General features: G+C 48.1%; 1 protein-coding gene across 1 annotated transcript; it reads right to left on the reverse strand.

Moving 5' to 3' along the window:
* Positions 1-1,506: 1,506 nt before the first annotated feature.
* Positions 1,507-21,740, reverse strand: Idh2 (isocitrate dehydrogenase (NADP(+)) 2). The gene is given in 12 exon segments (XM_051206624.1): positions 1,507-1,854; positions 2,203-2,295; positions 2,390-2,487; positions 2,608-2,720; positions 4,540-4,691; positions 4,868-5,004; positions 5,655-5,798; positions 5,879-6,039; positions 7,856-8,021; positions 10,519-10,610; positions 21,498-21,584; positions 21,587-21,740. Coding segments are annotated over 12 exon segments (1,470 nt in total). The 5' UTR covers positions 21,726-21,740; the 3' UTR covers positions 1,507-1,766.
* Between the last annotated feature and the right edge of the window lie 1,201 nt (positions 21,741-22,941).

Here is a 22,941-nt window from a genome sequence, read left to right on the forward strand (position 1 = left end):
TGTGTGCACACCTGGCCTTTTCATATTTTTTGTTTTGCTTTTGATTTTTGACACAGGCGATCTTTCGACCTCATTCTCCCAAGTGCGGGTTTCAGGCATACACTGTTATACCTGTTTTGTTTTGCTTTATTTGCCCCCAGATATTTCCCACTCTGAGGTTAGTTGCATCTGCAAATATTAAACCTGTGTCTGAGGGCTGAAGAGATGAGTAATCAGGAGTCTTGCTACTCTTCTAGAGGACCCAAGTTCAATTCCCACCACCCACATGGCAGCTCACACCTGTCTCTAACTGCAGTTCCAAGGTATCTAGTGTCCTGACCTCACTGGGCCCTGCATACACATGATACACAGACATACATGCAGGACAACATACCCATACACATAAAATAATAAAACAAAAGGGTTTTAAATTTAAAACCTGTGCCCAGCCTGAGGATGAGGCTTGGTTGTTAGAATTCTTGCCTACTGTGCAGGAGACCCTGGTTTGATCCCCCAGCACTGCATAAACAGTATTGTGGCCCATGCCTATAATCCCAGCATCCAAGAGGTAGAGACAGAAGAGTAAGAAGTTCAAAGTCATCCTCAAATACATAAGAAATTTGAGGCTAGAATATGTAAGACCAGTTTTAAAGGGGAGGGGGGGGCAAGTGAAGGGAGCCTGAGACTACAGCTCAGTGATCTTCATAATAAAACATTTGTCTAGCTAAACTCAATGTCCAGATCCGCTTTAAAAAGAAAAAGAAAAACCTGGACACAGAGAGCTGACCATATTATAAACCAACAAGCAGAAAGAAATCATTGTATGAGGACAGAGCTTGCTGATGAGGGCACATATGGCTTTGGAGTAGCTTTTCCACACCTGTAAAAGTGGTGAAGCTGAGAAGAGGGAGCTCAGAAAGCCTGGGGGAAGCCCAGTAAAGGGTGTTTTTAAGAGCATACTGTAAATTTGAGAATGATAGTAGAGACCTTTGATCCCAGATCGGGAAGCAGGACAGACCTTTGTGAGTTCAAGACCAGCCTGATACATATAGTGAGTTCCAAACTAGTCAGAGCAACACAGTGAGAACTTGTCTCCAATAAATAAAGGCTGGGGCTGGGAACGTAGTGACGGAATACTTGCTTAGGCTACACAAAGCTCTGAGTTAGTCTGAGTGCCACAAAAGGTGCATATGTTAATAAGTATCTAGAATATCACAGAGTGATACTCCCTAGATGGAGAGAGCTAGGTAAAAGAGATCCTGCTTGGAAATTCTCCTGTGAGCCTAGGCCCCAGCCACCTTCTGCTCATGGACAACTGCAGACAATTTTGTGAAAAACCCAGGACCTTGCCCCAAAGACTAGTATCTCAGGCAGCTTCTGTAGAATGCATGAGGCCCACAGGTTGCCTTGTTCCCTCCTGAAAGGGCCTCCTAGCTGACCTATTAACAGCCAGAGGCACCCCAATCCTGTCCCTGGGGCATCCTGCCAGCTGCTTCCTCCCACTCAGGGACAAACACAGCAAGACAGTTTTGCAAAGAGCTTTTTAGTAGCTAAATATGGCACCATGTGAATCAGAGCAGTATAAATTACAGTATGCAAAACACACTGACTGGCTGAGGTAACGCACACTGCTCCTGCCTAGCATCCACCGTGAGGGAAAAACTCACATATTTAAAAACATCTCCATCATAGAAAAACTAACCCCTAGAAAGGCCACCAGAGAGGGGCTGTGAAGCTCACCCTCTACCATGTATGGAGTGCCCACAGCAGTTGGGCAGTATCCGCCCCTACTGCTTGCCCAGAGCTCGGTCCAGGTTGCTCTTAATGGTGTCCAGGAAGTCTGTGGTGTTCAAGAAGTGTTCATTCAGCTTCACACTGTTAAGAGAACATTGGGGGGGGGGGGTGACTCAGACCTCCTGAAGGCCATTCACCAAGCCCTTCCCGAGTACATCAGACCCCAGGCATCAGAATGGCCATTTCAGGCCACCAGGCACAGGTCCAAGTTTGCCAGTAACCCGCTGCCAAAAAGCCACAATAAATTCAGCAGGAACTTAAGAGTGACAAGTCACTGGACGATGGGGACCAACTCAGGCCTGGGCTAGGGAGGCTTGGCCTGAGCCTGCACCAGACTCCAGGCAGCTATACTGACGGACTCTAAGTGGGGTCCCCTGGCTTCCTCCCGCCTGCTCCGAGGTCTCAGGCCCTGTATCCCAAAGCACACACTTGCTGAGGCCATGGATGCAGCCAGCCAGGTCCTTGGTCATAGCTCCACTCTCCACAGTCTCCACGCACACCTTCTCCAGAGTCTGCGAGAACCTGTAGGGGGGGCAGCAGTGAGGCCCTAGGCATGTGAGCAAAACGTGGGCAAAACCATAGGCTGGGCCAGCTAAAGTCCTCCCTGAGTGCTCACCGGATGAGGTCCTGGTTCCCATCCAGCTTCCCTCGATGCTCTAGCCCGCGTGTCCAGGCAAAGATGCTGGCGATGGGGTTGGTACTGGTGGGTCGGCCCTGGGGACAGGCCACGGGATCAACAGCTGAGCTATCCACCTTTAGACTGACAGACACATCAGGCTCATCCTCCCAGCATCAGGGCCAGTAGGCAAGGAACCTTGAGGTGCACACACTTACCTTCTGGTGCTCTCGGTAATGGCGGGTGACTGTCCCATGGGCGGCCTCAGCCTCAATTGTCTTCCCATCAGGGCAGACCAGCACAGACGTCATCAGGCCAAGGGAGCCAAAGCCTGGGAGTAGGCAGATCTCCCCTCAAGGCCATGCTTCAACTCAGAACCCTTCATCTTAGACTGAAGGCCTTCTCATCTTCTGACCCCACCCCAGCCCCCTGCAACTGAGGACAATACCACCTCACAGGTAGCTAACAGGTGCTAACAGGTCTGTGCCTCCCTTCCCAGACCCCACAGCCTGGGGCTGTCATTCCTGCAGCCTCCTAGAAGGCCACTTCCCGCAGGAATGAGCTTCCATCAGCTGTTTCGCAACCATCACGGTTTCTGCTGCTATTAGGCTACTTTCCAACTTTGTGATTTATTTCCAAATATCCCCAAATCCAGATTTTAGCTGGAATGACTCTGTTGTCAAGGGAATCAAAAACTCCCCAGACCCACAAGGAATGAGAAGGCTCAAGGAAGGAAACATGGGCAAACTACATAAGGAGAAGATTCAGCTCAGACTTTTTGTCTCTACATTTATTTGTTTTTATTTTGTGTAGCGGAAATACACACCTGCCAGTGTAAAGGTCAGAGGTCAGCTTGTAAGAGTCAGTTTTCTCCACCATGTCGATTTCAGGGATCAAACTTAAGTTGTCAAGCTTGGTGGCAAGTGCCTTTCCCCACTGAGCCATCTCAAGAGCCCCTGTTCTGTTCTGTTTTATTTTTGTATTTGTTTAGCCTAGAACTCTCCGTGAAACCCAAGCTGGCCTCAAGTTCACAGCAGTCCACCCACTTCCACCTCCTAAGTGCTGAGATTACAAGTGTGAGTGCCTGTAGCATCCTGTGCTCCACAGCCTTGTAACACACCAGTCACAGGCACAGAGGTAGGCAGATCCCCTGGACTCACCAGCCAGCTAGTCAGGTTCACTGAAGAAAGAAAAACCGTCTCAAAAAATAAGGTAAAAGGAAGACAAGACACCTCAGCGGTAAAGGTTCTTGCCACCAAGCCTGACAAGGTCAACCTGAGGTCAATCTCTGGGCCCCATATGGTGGAAGGACAGAGCCCACTCCTGCAAGATGTCCTCTGGCCACCACATGCTTTGCCTCGGTATATGCACAAGCACAGACAAGCAAAGGCCTGTGGCTGCAGTTCACTAGTTCACTTGTCTGGTTTTCATGAGGCCCTATGTACAGTCCCCAGTACTGCCAGACAGACAGAAAAACAGTGCATGCATAAAAGCTTTTAGGGTGTTATGTAGCTCTGGCTATCCTAAAACTCACTATGTACTCGAACTCACAGAGATACAACTGCCTCTGCTTATAATGCCACCACGCCTGACCTTATAAATCTAATTTTCAAAAAATATATTAGGGATGAAGAGATGGCTCAGTGGTTAAGGGCACTTTGCTGCGCTTCCAGAGGTCCTGAGTTCAATTCCCAGTAACCACATGGTGGCTCCCAATCTGTAATGGGATCGGATTCTGGTGTGCATGAAGACAGAGCACTCATATACATAAAGTACATAAATAAATAAATCTTTAAATATATATTAAAAATAATAATAAGGTGGAGCACAATAGAAGATACCTGACTCCAAAAACTTCACACACCTCCAGGTGACGCTTTGAGTTCTTCACACTCATGCTCTTGTTTTGTTTTTCAAGATAGGTTTTCTCACTCTCTGTAGACCAGGCTGGCCTCAAACTAACATAGATCTGCTGCCTCAGCCTCCCAAGTGCTGGGACTAAAGGTGTGTGCTCCTATGCCCAGCCTTAATTTCTCCCCGAGTCATTCCTTTACTCAACCTGTGCTTACAATCACACTGAAATCTTTCAATTAAAAAAAAAAAGTCACCCAGTCATGGAATATCAACCGTTCCCCCCTCTGGGAGCGTACCTTGAGCCAGGATGTCAGACTGTACATCTCCGTCATAGTTCTTGCAGGCCCACACAAAGCCACCTGAAGACTTGAGCACCTGGGCCACCATGTCGTCAATGAGCCGATGCTCGTACCAGATCTTATTCTTGTCAAAGTCAGTCTTATAGTGCCTGGAGGCAAAAGGGCTTATTTGGGGAGAGGACAGGAGCCAGCAGCTTAAGGACCCCTCCCTGAACCTCAGAGCTGAACCAAGCACGCTGGAAGCACAACCTCCCCAGGTGAAGTAGGGATGGCGCAGGGGAGCTGGGAGGCGGCCGTGCCCTCAGAAAGCGTCAGAGGCCGTTACTTGTCAAAGATCTCCTGGAAGATGTCCTTGAAACGCCCGTCATAGGCCTTCAGAATGGTGTTCTTCGTGCTCAAGTAGAGCGGCCACTTCTTCTGGATAGAGTACTGGAAGCAGCTGTGCGCAAAGCCCGAAATGGACTGTGGGGAGAGCGGGCATATAGCATGGCACACGGTCTGAGGACCGCCAGTCTTGCCCATGGTCCCAGGGCCAGGGTCAGCATTGCCTCCACAAGACTCCTCAACCTTTGCCACCATGTTTTTTGTATGTTTGTTTTCTCTGTATAACAGTCCTAGCTGTCCTGGAACTCGCTCTGTAGACCAGGCTGGCCTCGAACTCACTGAGACCCGCCTACCTCTGCCGCCTAAATGCTGGAATTAAAGGCGTGTGCCACCACACGGCTGTTGTTTTGGTTGGCCCATCTTCTCCCTCCAGACTTTGGGGAGCACAGACCCCTACCATCACCTTCACTTTGGATAGCTCTCTCTACCTCATAATTCCTAGATCATTCCGCGGTGCAGGCTTGGGCAACCTGGTTAAGCTGCCTAAGGCTCGGTTTGACCACATGTCTCCAATTTACCCAATTAGAGCCCTTCCTCCTGGCCATCAGTGATTGGCTCAAAGGTGACTACGTGACCCAATCAGGGCCAGCATAAGGAGGCGCTGTTTTCTGACCAAGTGGTCCACACCATTTTTTCCTGGCATGAGAATGAGGCTAACAGATGTAAAGAAAGCTACAAAATAGGCAGAGATGGAGATGAGCTGGGGAGGAGGCCCTGGCCAGCCTTACCTCGTCAGTGTTGTACATCCCCATGCCCACGCCGCCGGCAGGGAAGTTGTACACCTCCCACTCTTTGGCACTGCTGCCGTCCTTTGGGGTGAAGACCATCTTGAACGTGCCAGCTCGATCTACCACAAAGTCTGTGGCCTTGTACTGCAGAGAACAGGTAGTTTGAGCCAGGGCTTCTCATGGGGAGCCTGAGTCAACAGACTTTGTCTGCAAGTCCGGCCTACCTGGTCGCCGTGGGCGTGCCTGCCAATGGTAATGGGCTTGGTCCAGCCAGGGACAAGGCGGGGGATGTTTTTGCAGATGATAGGCTCTCTGAAGACGGTTCCCCCAAGGATGTTCCGGATGGTTCCATTAGGGCTCTTCCACATTTTCTTCAGCTTGAATTCTGGAAGACAGGGACATGATAGAGCCACCAGAATGTACCCCAAGCCAAAACGTAGCCAGACAGGGGGCCCGGATGTCATCCTAGAGAAGGTACAAGAGTCTAGAGCAGTAGTTCTTAACCTGTGGTCCTCGACCCCTTTGGGGTCACCTAAGACCATAGATAACACAGATATTTACATTATGATTCATAACTGTAGCAACAAAGTAATGTTATGGTTGGGGGTCATCACAACATGAGGAGCTATTAAAGGGTGGCAGCATTGGGAAGGTTGAGAACCAGTGGTCTAGAGTATAAACACATGGCCTCGGGAATCTAACAATTTGGACTGTGAGGCTTGCAACGTGCCTTTGCCTGAGCTGTGAAATAAAATCACTGATAAAGTACCAAACGTGCTGGGTTGGCATTAAATAAGTTGCCTGTAAAGTACCTGGCTACCATTTTACCAGGTCTACACAGAGGTTACTCAGTGAAGAGAAAGGCCAGATTCTGTTCACCTAGTCATGCCCAAGATACTAAGATCTTGTCCAGATAAGAGTTAGCTGTAAACCCCAGCACTAGGCTGGAGATGTAGTTCAGTGACATAGTGCTTGTCCGGCATGCACAAGGCCTGAGTCTTACTCGAAGTATTTTCACTCTTTTTTTCTTAATTCCAGGAGTCAGGGACATCAAGGAAAAGTTCAGGACTAAAACACACTCCAAGGTGACATAGGCAGGTGGTCTGCAAGCGGCTGATGTTTCTTGAGTTTCCCTTTATTGTTGTTTTGCAGTGTGGGGGGGAGGGGGCATTGAACCCAGGGCCTTATGCATGCTGGACAAGTACTTCACCACTGAGCTGCAGCCCCAGCTCTGATGACCATCTGAATGCTTGTTCCTAGTTTCCTCATACTGCAGAAATTAGGGAGGAAAAGCCCTAAACTATTCTTGTGTTGTTGTTTTTGAAACTCAAGGACAGTTTTATTAGAGTTAGAAAAATAACAGGCCAGGCAAGCTGTGGATCTCAGCAGCAGCCAGAAGAGAGGCAGTGGAGAAAAGAAGAGACAAAGGCCGTGCTGGGTACAGTGGGGGTGATCAGACAGTCACATGGCAAAAGAGAGGGGCTTTAGGAGAGCAAAAATGCTCAGAGGTCCAGGGAAAGCAAGTTTAGCCTTTCGCTGCAGGCTTGCACACAGCCTCTGAACCAGCCTGCCAAATGGGCCAGAGGTCAGAAGGCCAGGATGGTAATGGCATTCACCACTGTGAGAGTGCCAAGACTGTCTCCTTCCTCCCTATAACTGCTGATGCCTCTCACTGGTGTAAGCCATGCACCACGACAGAGATGCTGCCTTCCCGGCCTCTAGGAGGCATGATGCCTAGCCTGACTATGAACATGGGGCTGGTCCCCAATCACACCTCCCCTATAGTGACCTCAAAAGCCCTGCTGCCCAGCAGACCCATTCAGCAAGCCTGGACTGATCTCTGTCAGACTATGGGTAAGCCAAAGACTTGTGGCAATGCATGGATTAATAGACATGGGTTAATAATTAAGATAGAGCTAGCCAATAAGAAACCCTAGCCATCAACCAACAGTTTTATAATTAATATAGTGTCCGTGTGTTTATTTGGGTCAAAGCAGTTATGTTGACCAGGCCAGGTGGGACAGAAACCTCCATCTACAGATTTCTCAGTCCCCATTACCCCAACCCAGACCACAAGTGAAATCAGCCTCAGGGAAGCTCCCACCTCCTGGTCCCCTAAGGAGTGACACAGGCAACTCTTTCCACGTACATGTGATAGCCTGTGACCCTGCCAGCCACTATGACCCCACTGCACCTCCTACCTTCCACACGAGCCTCATCAGGGGTGATTGTAGCACACTTGACAGCTACACTGTACTTCTGGGTGGCCAGAGCAGAGTCAATAGTGACCTGGTCATTGGTCTGGTCACGATTTGGAAGCCCGAGGTCAAAATACTTGAGCTGGACATCCACGTGAGGCAGGATGAGCTAGGGAAGAGAGCCCAAACAAAGTGTCAAGCCAGAAGAGTGACTTTGGCAGGATGCCAAGGCATGAGAAGTCACCTGGTCAGGCAAAGGATGAGGGAAGTCTAGTAGTTAGGGCACAGGAGGAAGCTAGGGTCAGTCATTTCTCTGCAGGACCAGAGATGGCAGGAGGCTGAGACTCTGAGAGGTAAGCCAGACTGGGCTCCACAGAGGGGAGCCAGGTGTGAGCATCTCCTGTTACTCTAGCAACCCATCAAGTCAGGTGAATTCCAAGTCTATACAGTGGGGCCCCCCTTCTTCTCCAAGAGATCTGTGATCTTAACATGGAAGGGGCAGCCTCAGCCAGACATGGTGACACACACCTGTCATCCCAGCACTTAGGAGTCTGAGGCAAGAAGATCTTAAGTTTGGGGCCACCCTGGGCTACATAGTTAAGACCCAGTCTCTAGCTAGAGCTGTTAAGAGTGTTTCCTGCTCCTGCAGAGGGCCTAAGTTCAATTTCCAGAACCCACATCAGAGAACCACCTGTAACTCCAGTTCCAGGGAAATCTCTGGCCACTGTGGGAACTGGCACTCATGTGTGCATAATCACACATAGGCATACATATTTACACATTAGTAAAAATAAGTAATAAGTCTTTTTTTTTTCCCTGAGACAGGGTCTCACTATGTACACCAGGCTAACCTCGAACTCACAGACATCTGCCTGCCTCTGCCTCCTCAGTGATGGGATTAAAGGTGTGCGCCACCATGCCCAGTGCATGTATGTCTGTTTTGCTTGTACATACGTCTATGTACCTGCATGCCTGGTGTCTATGAAGATCAGATGAGGGTATTGGATGCCCTGGACCTGAAGTCTGGACAGTTATAAGCTGCCTTGCTGGTGCTGGGAATTGAACCTGAGTCTTCTGCAAGAACAACAAGTGTTCTCAGTGGCTGTGCCACCTCTCCAGCCATGCTAAACTATTAAAAAAAAGGGAGAATGAGACCCCACCTCACAGCCAGGAATGGAAGCACATGACTGTAATTCCTGAATCCAAAAGTCGGAAGCACAGGGTCACTGGGAGTTTGAGGCCAGCTTGGGATAGAGAGTAAGATTTTGGCTTTAAAAAGAAAACACATTAAATTAAAGGAGGTATGGGAGCTGGAGAGATGACTCAGGGGTTAAGAGCACTTGTTTCTCCTGTAAAAGACCTGGGTTCAATTCCCAACACCCACATGACAACTCACAACCACCCATAACTCCAGCTCTAGGGAATCCGACACACACCTTCTTCTGACCTATGAGGGCACTAGGCACACACACAGAGACAGAGACAGAACATCTATACACACAAAATAAACCAACGTAAAATAACTTTTCTAATTAAAAGAAAAAAAAAAAAAAAAAAAAAAAAAAAAAAAAACTGGAGCAATGGCCCAGTGGTTAGGAGCACTTGCAGCAAAATCATAAGGAGCAATTTGGATCCCAGCACCCACAGGGCATCTTATTCACGCTTGCAACCCCAGATCTAGGGGAGAGACAAAAGGACCGATGGGGCTTGCTGGCTTCCAGCCTACCAGAGAAAACAAGCTCTGTGTTTGGGGAGAGACTGCCTCAGTGAACTAGTGGGAAGTGACAGGACACCTTCATTCTTCTGACCTCTATGCACACACAAATTAATTCTCATTATATTTATTTATTATTTATTGTGTGTATGTGCAGAGGCAGGAGGACATCTTTGAGTTCAAGGCTAGCCTGATCTACAGAGCTAGTTCTAGGACAGCCAGGGCTGTTATGAAGTGAAACCCTGTATTGAAAACAGAAAGAAAACAACCAATCAAACAAAAACCCAAACATCATCAGGCTTGTCAGCAAGCACCTTTACCCACTGGACCATTCTGCCAGCCACCAATTTTTTTTTTTTTTAGGAAAAAAAGAACAGATTTGGGATTGACAGGTGACTCAGTGGGAAAAGGCACTGACTGCTAAGCGTGATAATTTGAGTCTAATCCCTGGGGCTCACATGGTAGAAGAGAACTGACAAGTCCCATGACCTCCATATGTGCTCCATGGCACACTCATGCATGAAAAGAAACAAACAAATGTAATAAAAAGCTTTCAAAAGAAAAGGAAACAAGATTTTAAAAGTTTGCACATTTCAACACCAGTGAGAGACCCAGACTGCTCAGGATAAGCACTGGCTGACAACAAAGATCTAACAACTAAACCAGGTGTTGGTGACACATGTCTTCAATCCCAGCACTTGGGAGGCAGAGGCAGGAGGATCTCTGTGAGTTTGAGGCCAGCCTGGTCTACAAAGTAAGTTCCAGGACAGCCTCCAAAGCAATACAGAAAACTCTGTCCCAAAAAACAAAACAAACAAAAAAGAACTAACAACTACTAATGTTGTCAACATGAGGAGGGTGGGCAGGAAGTGGGGGAACCATAGGACTCATGGGACCTGCTACCTTGTTGGACCATCCATCTGCCTGCCACCTGCCGAGGGAGGGGCGCTACCTTCTCCTTGATGAATTGCCAGATGATACGGGTCATCTCATCGCCATCCATCTCCACCACTGGCTTCTCCACCTTGATCCTCTTGTCAGCATCTAGAAATGGACACATAACACATCACATCCAAAGGCTCCAATGGCCCAGCAATGGCTCCCCTCTTGCTTTTGAGACCTGCATTCCCACATGGAGGATGGCAATATAGAGCTAACCCATTACACCCAGCTTAAGGGGCTGAGGCCAGCCAGATCCTTTACCCTCAAAGCTGCAGAGACCAACAGAGAACCACAGCCAGCTGGGACTACCAGGTCTAGACCAACTCAAGGTTCCTGCCCACAAGTCATCAGGTAGACAGACACCCACTTCTCCAAGTCTCAGCTCTTCCCTGTCCCCTACATGTTCTTCCAATACAAAGCTCTCAAAATCACTAAACTGGATGGCTGTCTGCAAGCTGGGAGCTCTCAAAAGCTTGAAGCCCACCTTGCGGTGGTGGCCCACTCCTTTAATCCCAGTACTCGGGAGACAGGCAGCCAGACCTCTTCGAGTTCGAAGCCAGCCTGGTCTACAGAGTGAGTGCCAGGGGAGGCTCCAAAGCTACAGAGAAACCCTGTCTTGAAATCCAACCCCACCCCCCCAAAAAAAAGCTTGAAGCCAAGAGAGACACGTGAAGATCCACAGTGAGAGCTCAACATGTGCCTGACAACAGACCAAGCCTGCTTAGCAAGCCACCATCTCGTTGCAAAGCAACCCAAAGGGATGTATCCTTAGTGCCATCTTGTTTGGTTGGTTGGTTGGCTGGTTGGCTGGTTGGTGTTTTGGAGACAGGGTCACAGGGAGCCTAGTCTCTTGAACTCTCTGTGTAGCCAAGGATGACCTTGAATGTCTGATCTTCCTGCCATAGCATCTGGATATGTAGCCCCCGTCTAGCCTGACATCCACTGTATGGCCAGGCTAATCTCAGGCTCATGACTCCAGTCTTCACTTCCCAAATACTAAGATTACTGGTGCATGCTACAATACTCGCTGATTCTATTTATTTTTTTTAATAACATTCTTTTTTCTTTAATGTATTTTTAAAATTAATTTTATATACCTTGGTGTTTTGCCTGAGGGTATGTCTGTGTGAGGGTGTGAGATACCCTGGAACTGGAGCTACAGATAGTTGTGAGCTGCCAAGTGGGTGTGGGGAATTGAACATGGATCTTCTGGAAGACCAGACAGTGCTCTTAATGAGCAGACCCTCATTGCTTCCATTTTAACCATGAGGGAACTGAGGCTCAGAGATGATCAGCTTATGGCCTCAGGCGTTGGAGGAGAAACACACAAAGCCCAGAGGACTTGGACCTTCCTCTTGGAAACATAGGCTATGGCACCTGAGCCGGGAACTCAGCCTGAGTCAAGCAGGCTCAGGTGGGTTGGTCATTCTAGAGAAAGTACCAAAACCCCAACAAGGGCAGGCAAGAGGGCTCAATGGATAAAGGAGCCTGCCACCAAGACTGACACCCTAAGCTTGATCTCTAGAACCCAATTGCTGGGAGAGAACTAGCTTGTCCAAGCTGTTCTCTTAATGCCCCCCACATGAATAAATGTTAAAAAGTAAACTTTTTATTCATGTGTGTGTTTTCTCTGCATGTATGTATGTGCACCACATGTGTGCAGTGTCTGAGAGGGTCAGGAAAGGGCATTAGATTGCCTAGAACAGAAGTTATAGATGACTGTGAGCTGCCATGCAGGTGCTGAGATCCAAATCTGGCCTTCTGTTTGAACAGTAAGTGTTCCTAACCGCTAAAGCATCTCTCCAGTTCCTCAAAGTTGGCCTCAGGCTGTAGCTCATTGATAGAGTGCTTGTCTAGCATGCTTGAAGTTTTGGGCTCAATCCCCACCATCCCATAAACTGGATGTGGTGGCAAGCACTAGTAATCCCAGCACTCAGGAGGAGGGAAACTCAGCATAAGCTCAACATCATCCTTAGCAACATAGTAATAAGTTCGAGGCCAGCCTGGAATACTGGAAAGTTTGTCTGAAAATAAGGAAGTAAAGCCTTATCTGCCTTAAACATATCATTGCCCTACAACACACCTCAGCCATGACTCATGACATCCTTGAATGTGAATCTCATACAAAGTAAGCAAAGTGGCTCACTTCCCAAATGACTGTATAATAAAGAGAAAACCTTAAGAGATCATTTAGGGAGAAAAAGGAGAACTAGGGAGTGTGGTTGCTATCAGGCAAGACAGAACCCAGGTCCCTGGCTCAATGTAGCCGGTCCTTGTGGGCCAGATGCTGAGAAGCCAAAAGAGCAGACATAAACTAGCCCTCTCCCTGGGAACTAAAGGTGTAAATGGTTGGCTCTAATACCATACCCAAGATGCCCTCAATCCAAACTGCAGACCTCTCCCTTTTGTTTGATGCTGAAGTGAGAAGGGCCTGCGACAGTGTGCTGGGCAGAACTTCCTTGGCTGCTAGAAGCCTCTTCTGAGAGTTAATTTAAAGAAAGCTTGTCAGATTTTAAAAAACAAAACAAAACATTTAAAACTACATCATAAGCTAGTTCTAAAGGTCTCATCCTCAGTAGCAGATGACACAGCCCAATGCCACACCCCTCATCAGGGGGAGGGGAGAGTCAAAGTCAATATCACACCCTGGTGTACATGGGAGTGTTCATGGAATTAGAAAACACAGGGCCTATCTATTCACATAGCAATCTGGTACTAAGTAAGCACCATTGACACTGCAATATTAAGTTGTGAAACCACCCAGGGAGGAATGGGAGAGAACAGGTAACAGAGAGCAGAAGCCTCATCCTAGGGCTTCCCAGAGGAGCTAGGGGCAGGGACCTGTTCCAAGCCAGCTAGGCCCTTTTGCTTTGCTCTAGAAACTGATGTCCCATTCCTAAACCCCCAGCCCAAACCAAAGACATCACAGAGCCTCACCCATTGAACTACACCTCCAGGGTGGTTTGAATAAGAATGGTCCCCCATAGGCTCATATGTTTGGATGGTTAGTCATCAGGAACTAGCACCATTTGAGAAGGGTTAGAAGGTGGGGCCTTGTTGGAGTGTGTCACTGGGGGCAGGCTTTGAGGTTTGAAAAGTCCATATCAGGCACAATCTCTTGCTCAGCCTACCATCAGGATGTACCTGTTAGCTACTTCTACACCTCACCCTGCTTGCTGCCATGCTCCCTGCCATGATGATAAGGAACTCAGATAAGCAAACCCCTCTTGGTTTTTTTAAAGTATAGTTCTATAATTTTTTTGTTTGTTTTTGTTTATTCAGTGTCTCTCTGTATAGCCCTGGCTGTCCTGGAACTCACTCTTTGTAGACCAGGCTGGCCTGGAACTTAGAGATCCACCTGCCTTTGCCTCCAGTGTCCTGGGATTAAAGGTGTGCATCACCACCACCCAGCAGCTTTTTTTCCTCTTAATTGGTGCTGAGGATTGAACAAGACCTCACACAAATTATTAAACAGGCCCTCGATCCCATCTAGTTAGTGGATTTTTGATGTTAGGTTTGGGTTTGGGGAGGGCAGGCTCTTATTGTGTAGCTCAAGTTGGCCTTTAACTCTTTCTGTATTAAAGGATGGCCTCAAATGCAAAACCTTGCCTCTACCTCCTGAATATTGATATCACAAGCATCAATACCACCATGCCTGGTTCGGGCAGCATTATTTTTTAAATATCTATTGGTGAATAATGTTTTCAAAAATCAGGAGAGGGGCTGCTGTTAAAGAGGAACTAGGTTTGAGTCCCACCATGTGATGGCTCACAACTGTAACTCTAGTTCCAGGGGATCTAATCCTCTCTTCTGACCTCCTTGAGCACCAGACACATACATGGTACACATATACGCATACATGCAGGCAAAACACTCATTCATACACATGAAATAGTTGCTGTTGTTTAAATCAGGAAGAGCTGGAGAGATAGCTCAGAGGGTAAGAGTACATTATGATTTTCTCCCATAGATAGTCCCCAATACCCATGTCACGAAGCTCACAACCTCCTATAAGGCTTAGTATGTGCTCAATACTCCTATGGATATACATAAAATCCTATGGATATACAAATTCAAAATAAAGTAAATCTTTTAAGATCATGTGAGTTTGGAATGTAGCTCAGCTGATAGCATGCTTGCCTAGTATTCACAGGCCCCTGAAGACAGTATACATATAGTCATCCTAGACTACATATGGAATTCAAAGTCAACCTGGGCTCCAAGTGACCGCACCTCAACAAGCCAACTGCTAGGGAGGGATCTCTTCTCAGTCTTTTAGTTAAGATCTCAAGTGTAAACCCCAGGAGATTGAACCAGGTGTGATGTAGTGGCCCTGTGATCTCAGCCCTCAGGAGGCAGAGGCAAAAGGCCTGCCTGGAGGTTTTCACAGCCTGAGCAAATCCCTGGGTTCCATCGACAACACTGCCAAAATAAATAAACAAACAAGCAAACCAAGAGAACAAAGCCAGCATCAAATTCAAAGCAGGGACAGGAAAAAGATGCTTGCACACCCTTGTTCATTGCAACATTCACAACCACCCAAAGGTGGCATCTAGCAATGAGTGAATGAATAAACGATATGGTCTGTACATCCATGAAATATAATTCAGATTTAGAAGATGGAAGGAAAAAAAGAAATCCTGTCACAAGCCACATGTAGGTGAGCCCTAAGGGCAGTATATAACACAAATGTGACAGTTATGTCATGTGTGGTGGCTCATGTCTTTAGCTCCAGCCCTGACTGGTCTACAGAATATTCCAGGACAGTCAGGACTGTTACACAGAGAAACCCTGCCTCAAAAGAAAAAAAGAAAACAAGCAAACAAAACAAAAACCAAAGATATACTGTAGGATTCTACTTACAGGGGTGCCTTGAGCACCTTCCTAATGCTTCTCAAACTTCCGAATGCTGTGATCCTTTAGTACAGTTCCTCGTGTTGTGGTGACCCCAGCCATAAAATTATTTTTTTACTGTCATGAATTATAACTTAAATATTTTTTGGAGAGAGAGGTTCGTCTAAGGGGTTGAGACCCACAGGCTGAGAATAGACAGAATAGATCATTAAAGTACAAAAAAGAGGTTGAGTTGTAGATACAGAGTTTCAGTTTTGCAAGATGAAAAGGTCCTCCAGATGGCTGGAGCTGATGGCTCCAGTAACAACACTGACCATACTGAAGTGAGTGGGTCCTGGAAGGGGATGTGGGGTACAAACAAACAAAATACATTGTATGGATGTGTGAAGTTGTCAAAGAATAAATTTAAATACATTGTTATAATAATAATAATAAAATGAAAGCAATTGCCAAAGAACAAATAAAAGATATTCTAGGGCCAGACAGACCAGCCTGACCACTGAGTTCAATTCCTGGAGTCTACCTGGTGGACAGACAGAACCAACTCCTGCAAGTTGTCCTGACATAAGGGTACTATGGCAGGCATGTACACACACACACGCACACGCGCATACACGCACAATTAATGTAAAAAAAAAGATATTCTAAGAAGAAAAGGGAGATGTCATGGCTAATATTTTAATCAAAATAGTAAAAATTTAACTGTTCCCCCATACAATCTTAGATCACAGCCTGTCTTGAAGAATGAGTTACCCTAACACAGTGACATTCACTAGGAGCAAGGAGAGTGGGGCTGAGAGACAGCGTCCCTGTTCCAGGCTGACCTGCACCCTGTAGAGTACCCAATGGTGGGCCTTTCAAACTTTTTACTGTTGTTTAGTTTTGCAAACAAACCATGTTCTGCCTGATTCAAAGAAACAAAGGGTGATAAACCATCTAAACCACAAGAAATGGGCTGGAGTGGGGAGAGGTGCATACCACATGAGATTAAGAATCCAAATTTAAAACCCCAGAACCAACATAAAAGAACCGGGCTCAGTTGATGCCTGTCACACGGTGGTGAAATGCTGTCTCCAAAAAGGTGGAAGAGGAGGGCCAAAACCCAAGGTTGGCCTCTGACCTCCACAATGTATACCATAGCTTGTATGTACCCTTGCCAAGAGGGAAAGGAAGAGAGGATGTGTCATTAAAACACAGGGAGCCATACCCAAGGCTTTCTGAAGACTTCCAAAGTGATAGCCAGCTTGAATCTCCTGAAGGTCTAGGTTTCATGCCCAGCAGATAAACAAAACATGGAGCTCAAGAAATATCTCAGAAGTTAGGAGCACTTGCTATACTCCAAGGACCCGATATGGTTCCCAGCACCCACAGCTGTCAGCTCACTACCACATGGAACTTTAGTTCCCAGGGATCCAACATCCTCTTCTGGCCACAGAGGCACCAGCACATACATCACACACACACACACACACACACACACACACAAATAAAAATAGTTAGGGGCTGGAGAGATGACTCAACAGTTAAGAGCATTTGATGCTCTTGCAGAGGACCCAGGTTTGGTTCCCAGCATCCATATGGTGGCTCCTAACCATCTGTAACTTCAGTTCCAGGGGATCTGAATCCTTCATCTGGCCTCCAGACACCAGACATGCATAAAGCACTTGGTGTACATACAGACAAGCACTTGTAAACATAAAATAAAAACCTTAACTAAATAAAGCTGTAAAAACTGAAAAACATACACCCGATTGCAGTACACACTGTGAAATTCTGCATATCTTTCTTTTTCACTCAAAGTAAAAATAAAAAACTCAAAGTTCTCAAAAATGGTCTCGGAGTTGAGGATGTGGCTTAGATGGCAAGTGCAGGTCCTCCAGTGCAAAGCACTGATTTGATTGTCAGCACCAAAATAAAAGGGAGGAGAGGAAGCTGAGGGTGTGACTCGGTAGAGGGCTTGCCTAGCATACATGAGCCGCAGCATTGCATAAACCGAGCATGTGTGTACATCTATAATCCCAGCATTTAGGAGGGTGAAGGTAGAGGGAATCAGAAGTTCAGGATCATCCTCAGCAACAGAGAGTTCAAAGCAAAGCTAGCCTGGGAAACAGGAGACCTGATGTATAAGACAATTAATTGAAACCCTAAACTTCCCCTCCACCACAGTGCTGAGATGGGATTTCTAAAACACAGGACATATTTTAAAAATGGTATTAATGGTGAGGTGGGGTAATGATGGTGCAATACAGAGCCCTCCAGGCCATTTGTCCGTGCTCCTATCCTACCAAAAGAGAATGTAAATGATGACACAGTGATCCCCACTTCTCCACAAGGGATATATTCCAATACCCACAGTGGGCACCTGGAACTGTGGATAGTTCCAAACTCTGCATATAACATACTTTCTCCTGTACATACATACTATGATAAAGTTCATCCTACCAATCAGACATAGTTAATGATTAACAATAACTAATAAACTAATACACTATAAATTACATGAATGTGTTCCCTTTAAAAAAAAAATCCTCCCATTGCCAAAGACTTCATCTCCTGTTCCTCGCACAGGGCACGCAGCCTTGGCACCTGTAGGTCCCTCCCTCCCTCTCTGATATCTAAAGAGTTAGCTTCCTCCCCTGCTCAGGCTTCGTTCATTTGGATCTTTTCTCTCTGTCCCATTCAAACCTTCCCATACACCTTACACTTTTTCATTTAGCTCTTCCAAGATCACATCTATTTACTCTGGGCATGCACATGCATGGCGATGTACCTTTGGAAGTTGGAGGACAATTGGACAACTTGTGAGAGTCCATTGTCTCCTTCCACCATGTGGGCCCTGGGGATCAAACTCAGGTCACCAGCCTTGGCAGCCAGTGCCTTTGTCCACTGTGCATCTTTCTGACCCTTCTCCTTAGTTCATTACCAGGTGTCACACTGGTCAGCTACCTTAAGTGTCTGTCCCCTCCACATTAGAGTTAAAGCCCAAAAGTAGAACTATTCCCCACTCCCATTCCTAGATCTGTCCCCTACACCTTGCATGGTTTCTGGCCCACAAAAGGAATACAATATACTAAAGGCATAATTGGAGGATAAGCATACATCAAGGCTGCTCACTTTTACTTGAATGCATGTGTTTCCTCCTTTCCCACTGCCCAGGGCCATTGTCACATATAAACAGGGAACTCTCTCATGTGATGGGCAACCTGCCCAGAGCAGCCACAGAGTAGATGAGTATTTGTAATCTGGGCTTGGGCTGGAGGTATGACTCAGAGATGGAAGGCTTGCCTAGCATCTGTGACTCCCTCAGTTGGGGCTCCAGCATTTGGGGGAGGGTCCTGCACCCAGGTGTTACAATTCTACCTACTCAGAAGGTGGAGGCAGGAGGTTCACAAATTTTAAAGCTAGCCAGAACAATTTAGTAAGACTGGCTCAAAATAGTTTAGAAAGACCTAGAAGCTGCAAGCCATGTATGATGCCGGGGAGCATTTTACACAGTATAAACTCCAAAGCAAGCCAGAGCTCCTGGCTTCATACAGCAAGGAGCTGTTCTCAGAGCCCAGCTAAGTGGAAGGTAAAATGACCCCAAGAGGACCCAGCTAGGGGTGGAAAACTTGGGGGCAGCCAAGTCTTTCCAGGGCAGTCCTTCCCAACCTTCCTAATGCTCAGACCCTTAATACAGTTCCTCATGCTGTGCTGCCCCCCAACCATAAAATTACTTTGTAACTACTTCATAACTGTAATCTTGCTACATTGCAAATTTTAATGTAAATATCTGCTATGCCATCCCAAAGGGTCTAGACCCACAGGTTGAGACCTGTTCTAGAGCATTCCCCCTCAAAACCTACTGGGTCAAACACCAACAGCCAAACCAACCCTGGGGGAGCTGTGCTGGGAATGGGCAGCTGGGGACATGGCTTAAACAAGGCTCAGGGCAGAACAGAAATGAACTGACTCCTGGGTCTGCAAAGCTTGATGAAAGGCTAGATGGTGGGACATGTCTTTAATCCCAGTACTCAGGAGGCAGAGACTGTTGAATCTCTTGAGTTTGAGGTCAGCTTGATCTACAGATCGAGTTCCAGTACAGGCTCCAAAGCTACAAAGAAACCCTGTCTCAAAAAGCCAAAAAGAAAAAAGAGAAAAAACTTGATGAAAGGCCTGTGAGCTGATGGATAAGGAAAAAACCAACTCCATAGGTATCCTCTGATCTCCATACATGTATTATAGCATGCATATGCACCCACACACACACACACACACACAAGCATAATAAATAACAAAGTTTAAGAAAACATTTGATGATTGCCATTGAATAATTTATTCTGGTGTCTTGGACACTTGGAGTTGCTTGTCCCCCCCCCAAGTGTGCAGGGCTAACAGGAATATATATATATATATATATATATATATATATATATATATATATATATAATTAAGGTGAAGAACTGATGAAGTTTCTTCACTTTAAAAGATAACGTGAGGAAATGACAAAGTTTCTAGCCAGGAATAGAAGAGTAGAATAAAGGGAGATTCTAAGTAAGTGCTTGTGCCATGCCGTCCCAAGTTCTAACTTATCAGAGCTGCTAGCTCTGATACAAGGGATACAAGCTAGAAAGAGATGCATGTAGGAACTATGGGGCAGCAAAGACACTGGATGGTTTCATTTGTCATGTTTTTAGGCAGCACCCACTTGGAGATCTTTGGGGAAGGACCTTCCTTCCCCTGGCTGCTTTCTAAAATGTATATCCAAATTCAGGACCCCAAAGGAGTTTATTTTCTTGGTAATGTGGTTTCTTGGGGTAGTTTTTGTTTGCTTGTTTTATTTTTACTATTAATGCAGCCCCTCCCCCAAAAAAGGGAAAAGATGAAAAAGAAATAAAAAGTGCTAGATGCCTTTAACTTTTACCTGGGCTGCCATATGGGTGTCTTAGAGGCTGCAGACATTTGACCGGGTTTCAGGACTCAGACAGGATCACAAAAGCAGAAATGTCCCTTTCTCCTTGGCAAAGGGGAGGGTCAGGGGTTCCGCCCTCTCCCTCCTCCTGCCCCCCCCCCCAGCTCCGGTCAGCTGCTCCCACACAGTTAAAGATTACCACCCTAGCCAGGACAAGCCCCACAGCCAGACCCACCCCCTCTTCCTCATTCTCTTGGCTAAACCCAAGGGGCTTTGGGCCAGGCCAGGATAGAATTTCCGTGGCAACAGGCATCCAAAAGGCCACCAAGCGCTCTACATTGTTCCGTGTGTCTTTTGTGTCAGAGCGTTGAGTAGCTAGGGTGTAAAAGATGCCCACATGCCACGCTGGGCAGTCTGTTGGTAATGGAGACCCTAGCTAAACCCTGCTTCTGCTTCGAGTTGCACCCTCACGTTTAAGAAGGAAGCTGAAAGGACGCAATGCAGACCTTGTGGGAATGACTGACAATGTGCGTGTACTGTCAGCTCTACACGGCTTGTTTGCCAGCAGGACCGATTCACACACAGCGCCTGGCGGGCCCAAAAAGAAAAGGCCAGGACAGGGCCCAGACTGAGCCTCCAAGGCAACGAAGGGTGGGGGAGTGGCAGCTAAACAAAAGCGGGAAAAATAGAAGAGCATTCCTCCAGCTGTCGAGTAAAGGTTCCAAAAATAGCTGACGTCGGCCTGCTGGAGAGGAGGGATCAGAGTGCGCGGGGATTGGAGCGAAGGGGAAATGGAGGCCTCTCCTCCTTGCCTTTGTCTGAGCCAGGACCGCGAGGTGACCCTCCCCTGCCTAGGGCAATAGCAGGCCTCTCCGGCCCTTCTGGGTCGCTAGTACCCTCCAAGGGGGCAGGGCAGTCAGGATACCCCACTCCGGATCCACGCACCCCCCCAAAAAAAAAGATCCCCCGAAATACTTGGTTAGCCCCAGCCCTGACGGGACCCAGCAACCATGCCCCAGGCCACCAGCTGCCACTGTTCCCTACACCCGAACCCCAGCGCCTGAAGCAGCCTGGGCGCGTCCAGCGCGGGAGCCCGGAACCAGGACACCGCCCGGCCCTTTGTGACCCGCACGCCGCCGTACCCCGGCCACCGGCGTGTCGCTAGCAGTGCTCAGGGTCCCCCTCCCGGGACGTCGCCACGTCGCAGCCAGTAAGCGCACCCGCCCCCCTGGTGCGGCACTCACATTGGCGCCGGGGCTGCTCCGGCCAGCTGGGGACAGTCAGGACGGCCGGCGCCCAGGCTCGCGCCGAGCCAGGGGCTTTGCAGAGCGAGTGCACGGCCCGTAGGTAAACGGCCATCCCGAACACGCGAGGTCTGAGCGCGCCGCTGCACCAGGCTGAGCGGCGGGGACTCGGCTGGCCCGGGTGGCCGGGGCCCAACCGGGGCGGAGCTGCGGAGCCCGCCGCCCCATTGGGTCTCACCCGGGAGAAGGCGGGTCCAAGGCCGGGGCAGGAGCCTGTCTGCCACCCCTGGGCCTGTTTCAGAGCTTGGGCGGCCCCAGCGCTGAGCCCGCGCTTTCTGGGCACCTCAGTCCATCACCGAAGCAGCAAGAGCCAGTGAGACCCATTCGGGACGCAGGGGCTCACGGCTGCACGACGCCCCGCTTCCACCAGGATGTCAGCGGCGACACGTCGCCTTAATACCCTGCGTCCTTCGCGTTTGGCTCACTGATCTTCCGAGGCGCCGCATTCATCATGCCAGTTGACTCTTTTTGCATTCTTGAGCCAAGCCCATGATATCTAGGGTCTCCTCCAGGGAGCGCTCAGTTGAGTGAATTAGCCAGGATCAACAGCTGAAATTCCAAGTGTGGTGGAGTTCATATCTGCTCATGAGTTCAGGGCCAGACTGGGCTACACGAGTCCCTGTCACAAAAACAAAACAAAGCAAAGGGTTGAAATCCCCCTTTTGAGCCGAGCGTTGGAGGTGCACACCTTTAATCCCGGCACTCGGGAGGCAGAGGCAGGTGGATCTCTGTGAGTTCGAGGCCAGCCTGGTCTACAGAGCGAGTTCCAGGACAGCCTCCAAAGCCACAGAGAAACCCTGTCTAGAACCCCTCCCCCAAGAAGAAGAAAGAAAGAAATCTCCCTTTTGCTCTTCATTAGACCAGACTTTTAGCCCCAAAGTCCCTTACCATGGCCAGAATCAGTTCCCCTGGGCCTAAGAGTGCTGCCAAGAGACTAAGGTGACATGTATAGATAAAAGATTAACAGCGCTGCCCAAGTTAATTACATTCTATGCCAGTAGTTATGCAGTCCTGAAGGACAGCCCATATCTCCTATATGCTAGGCAAAGGTCCAGCCACCAACCAGCCCAACAATTCCTATTTTGGCTGTTTACGTGGAAAAACAAGAAAACTGGCACCGACAAACTAAATCCATCACTGCTCCTTTTCCTGAAGTAAGGCTCACTGAAGGCTGGGCTTTTTGTCTCAAACTCTAACAAACCCACCCCAGCTTTCCCAATCACATCAAAGGAGAGCAACCTTTCTGCCCTGTGCTCCCAGATCTCACTCCAGCTTGTGATCGGCAGTGCCAGGTGGAGCTGGGCCAGGAAAGTGACCTTGAGCTGCAGACACCAAAGCTTCGCCTGGAGTCTCAGTCTGGCTGAGCCACAGCTTTACCTCTAGG

This window comes from Phodopus roborovskii, unplaced genomic scaffold (assembly GCF_943737965.1).
Source record: "Phodopus roborovskii unplaced genomic scaffold, PHOROB, whole genome shotgun sequence".
Taxonomy (NCBI): Eukaryota; Metazoa; Chordata; class Mammalia; order Rodentia; family Cricetidae; genus Phodopus; species Phodopus roborovskii.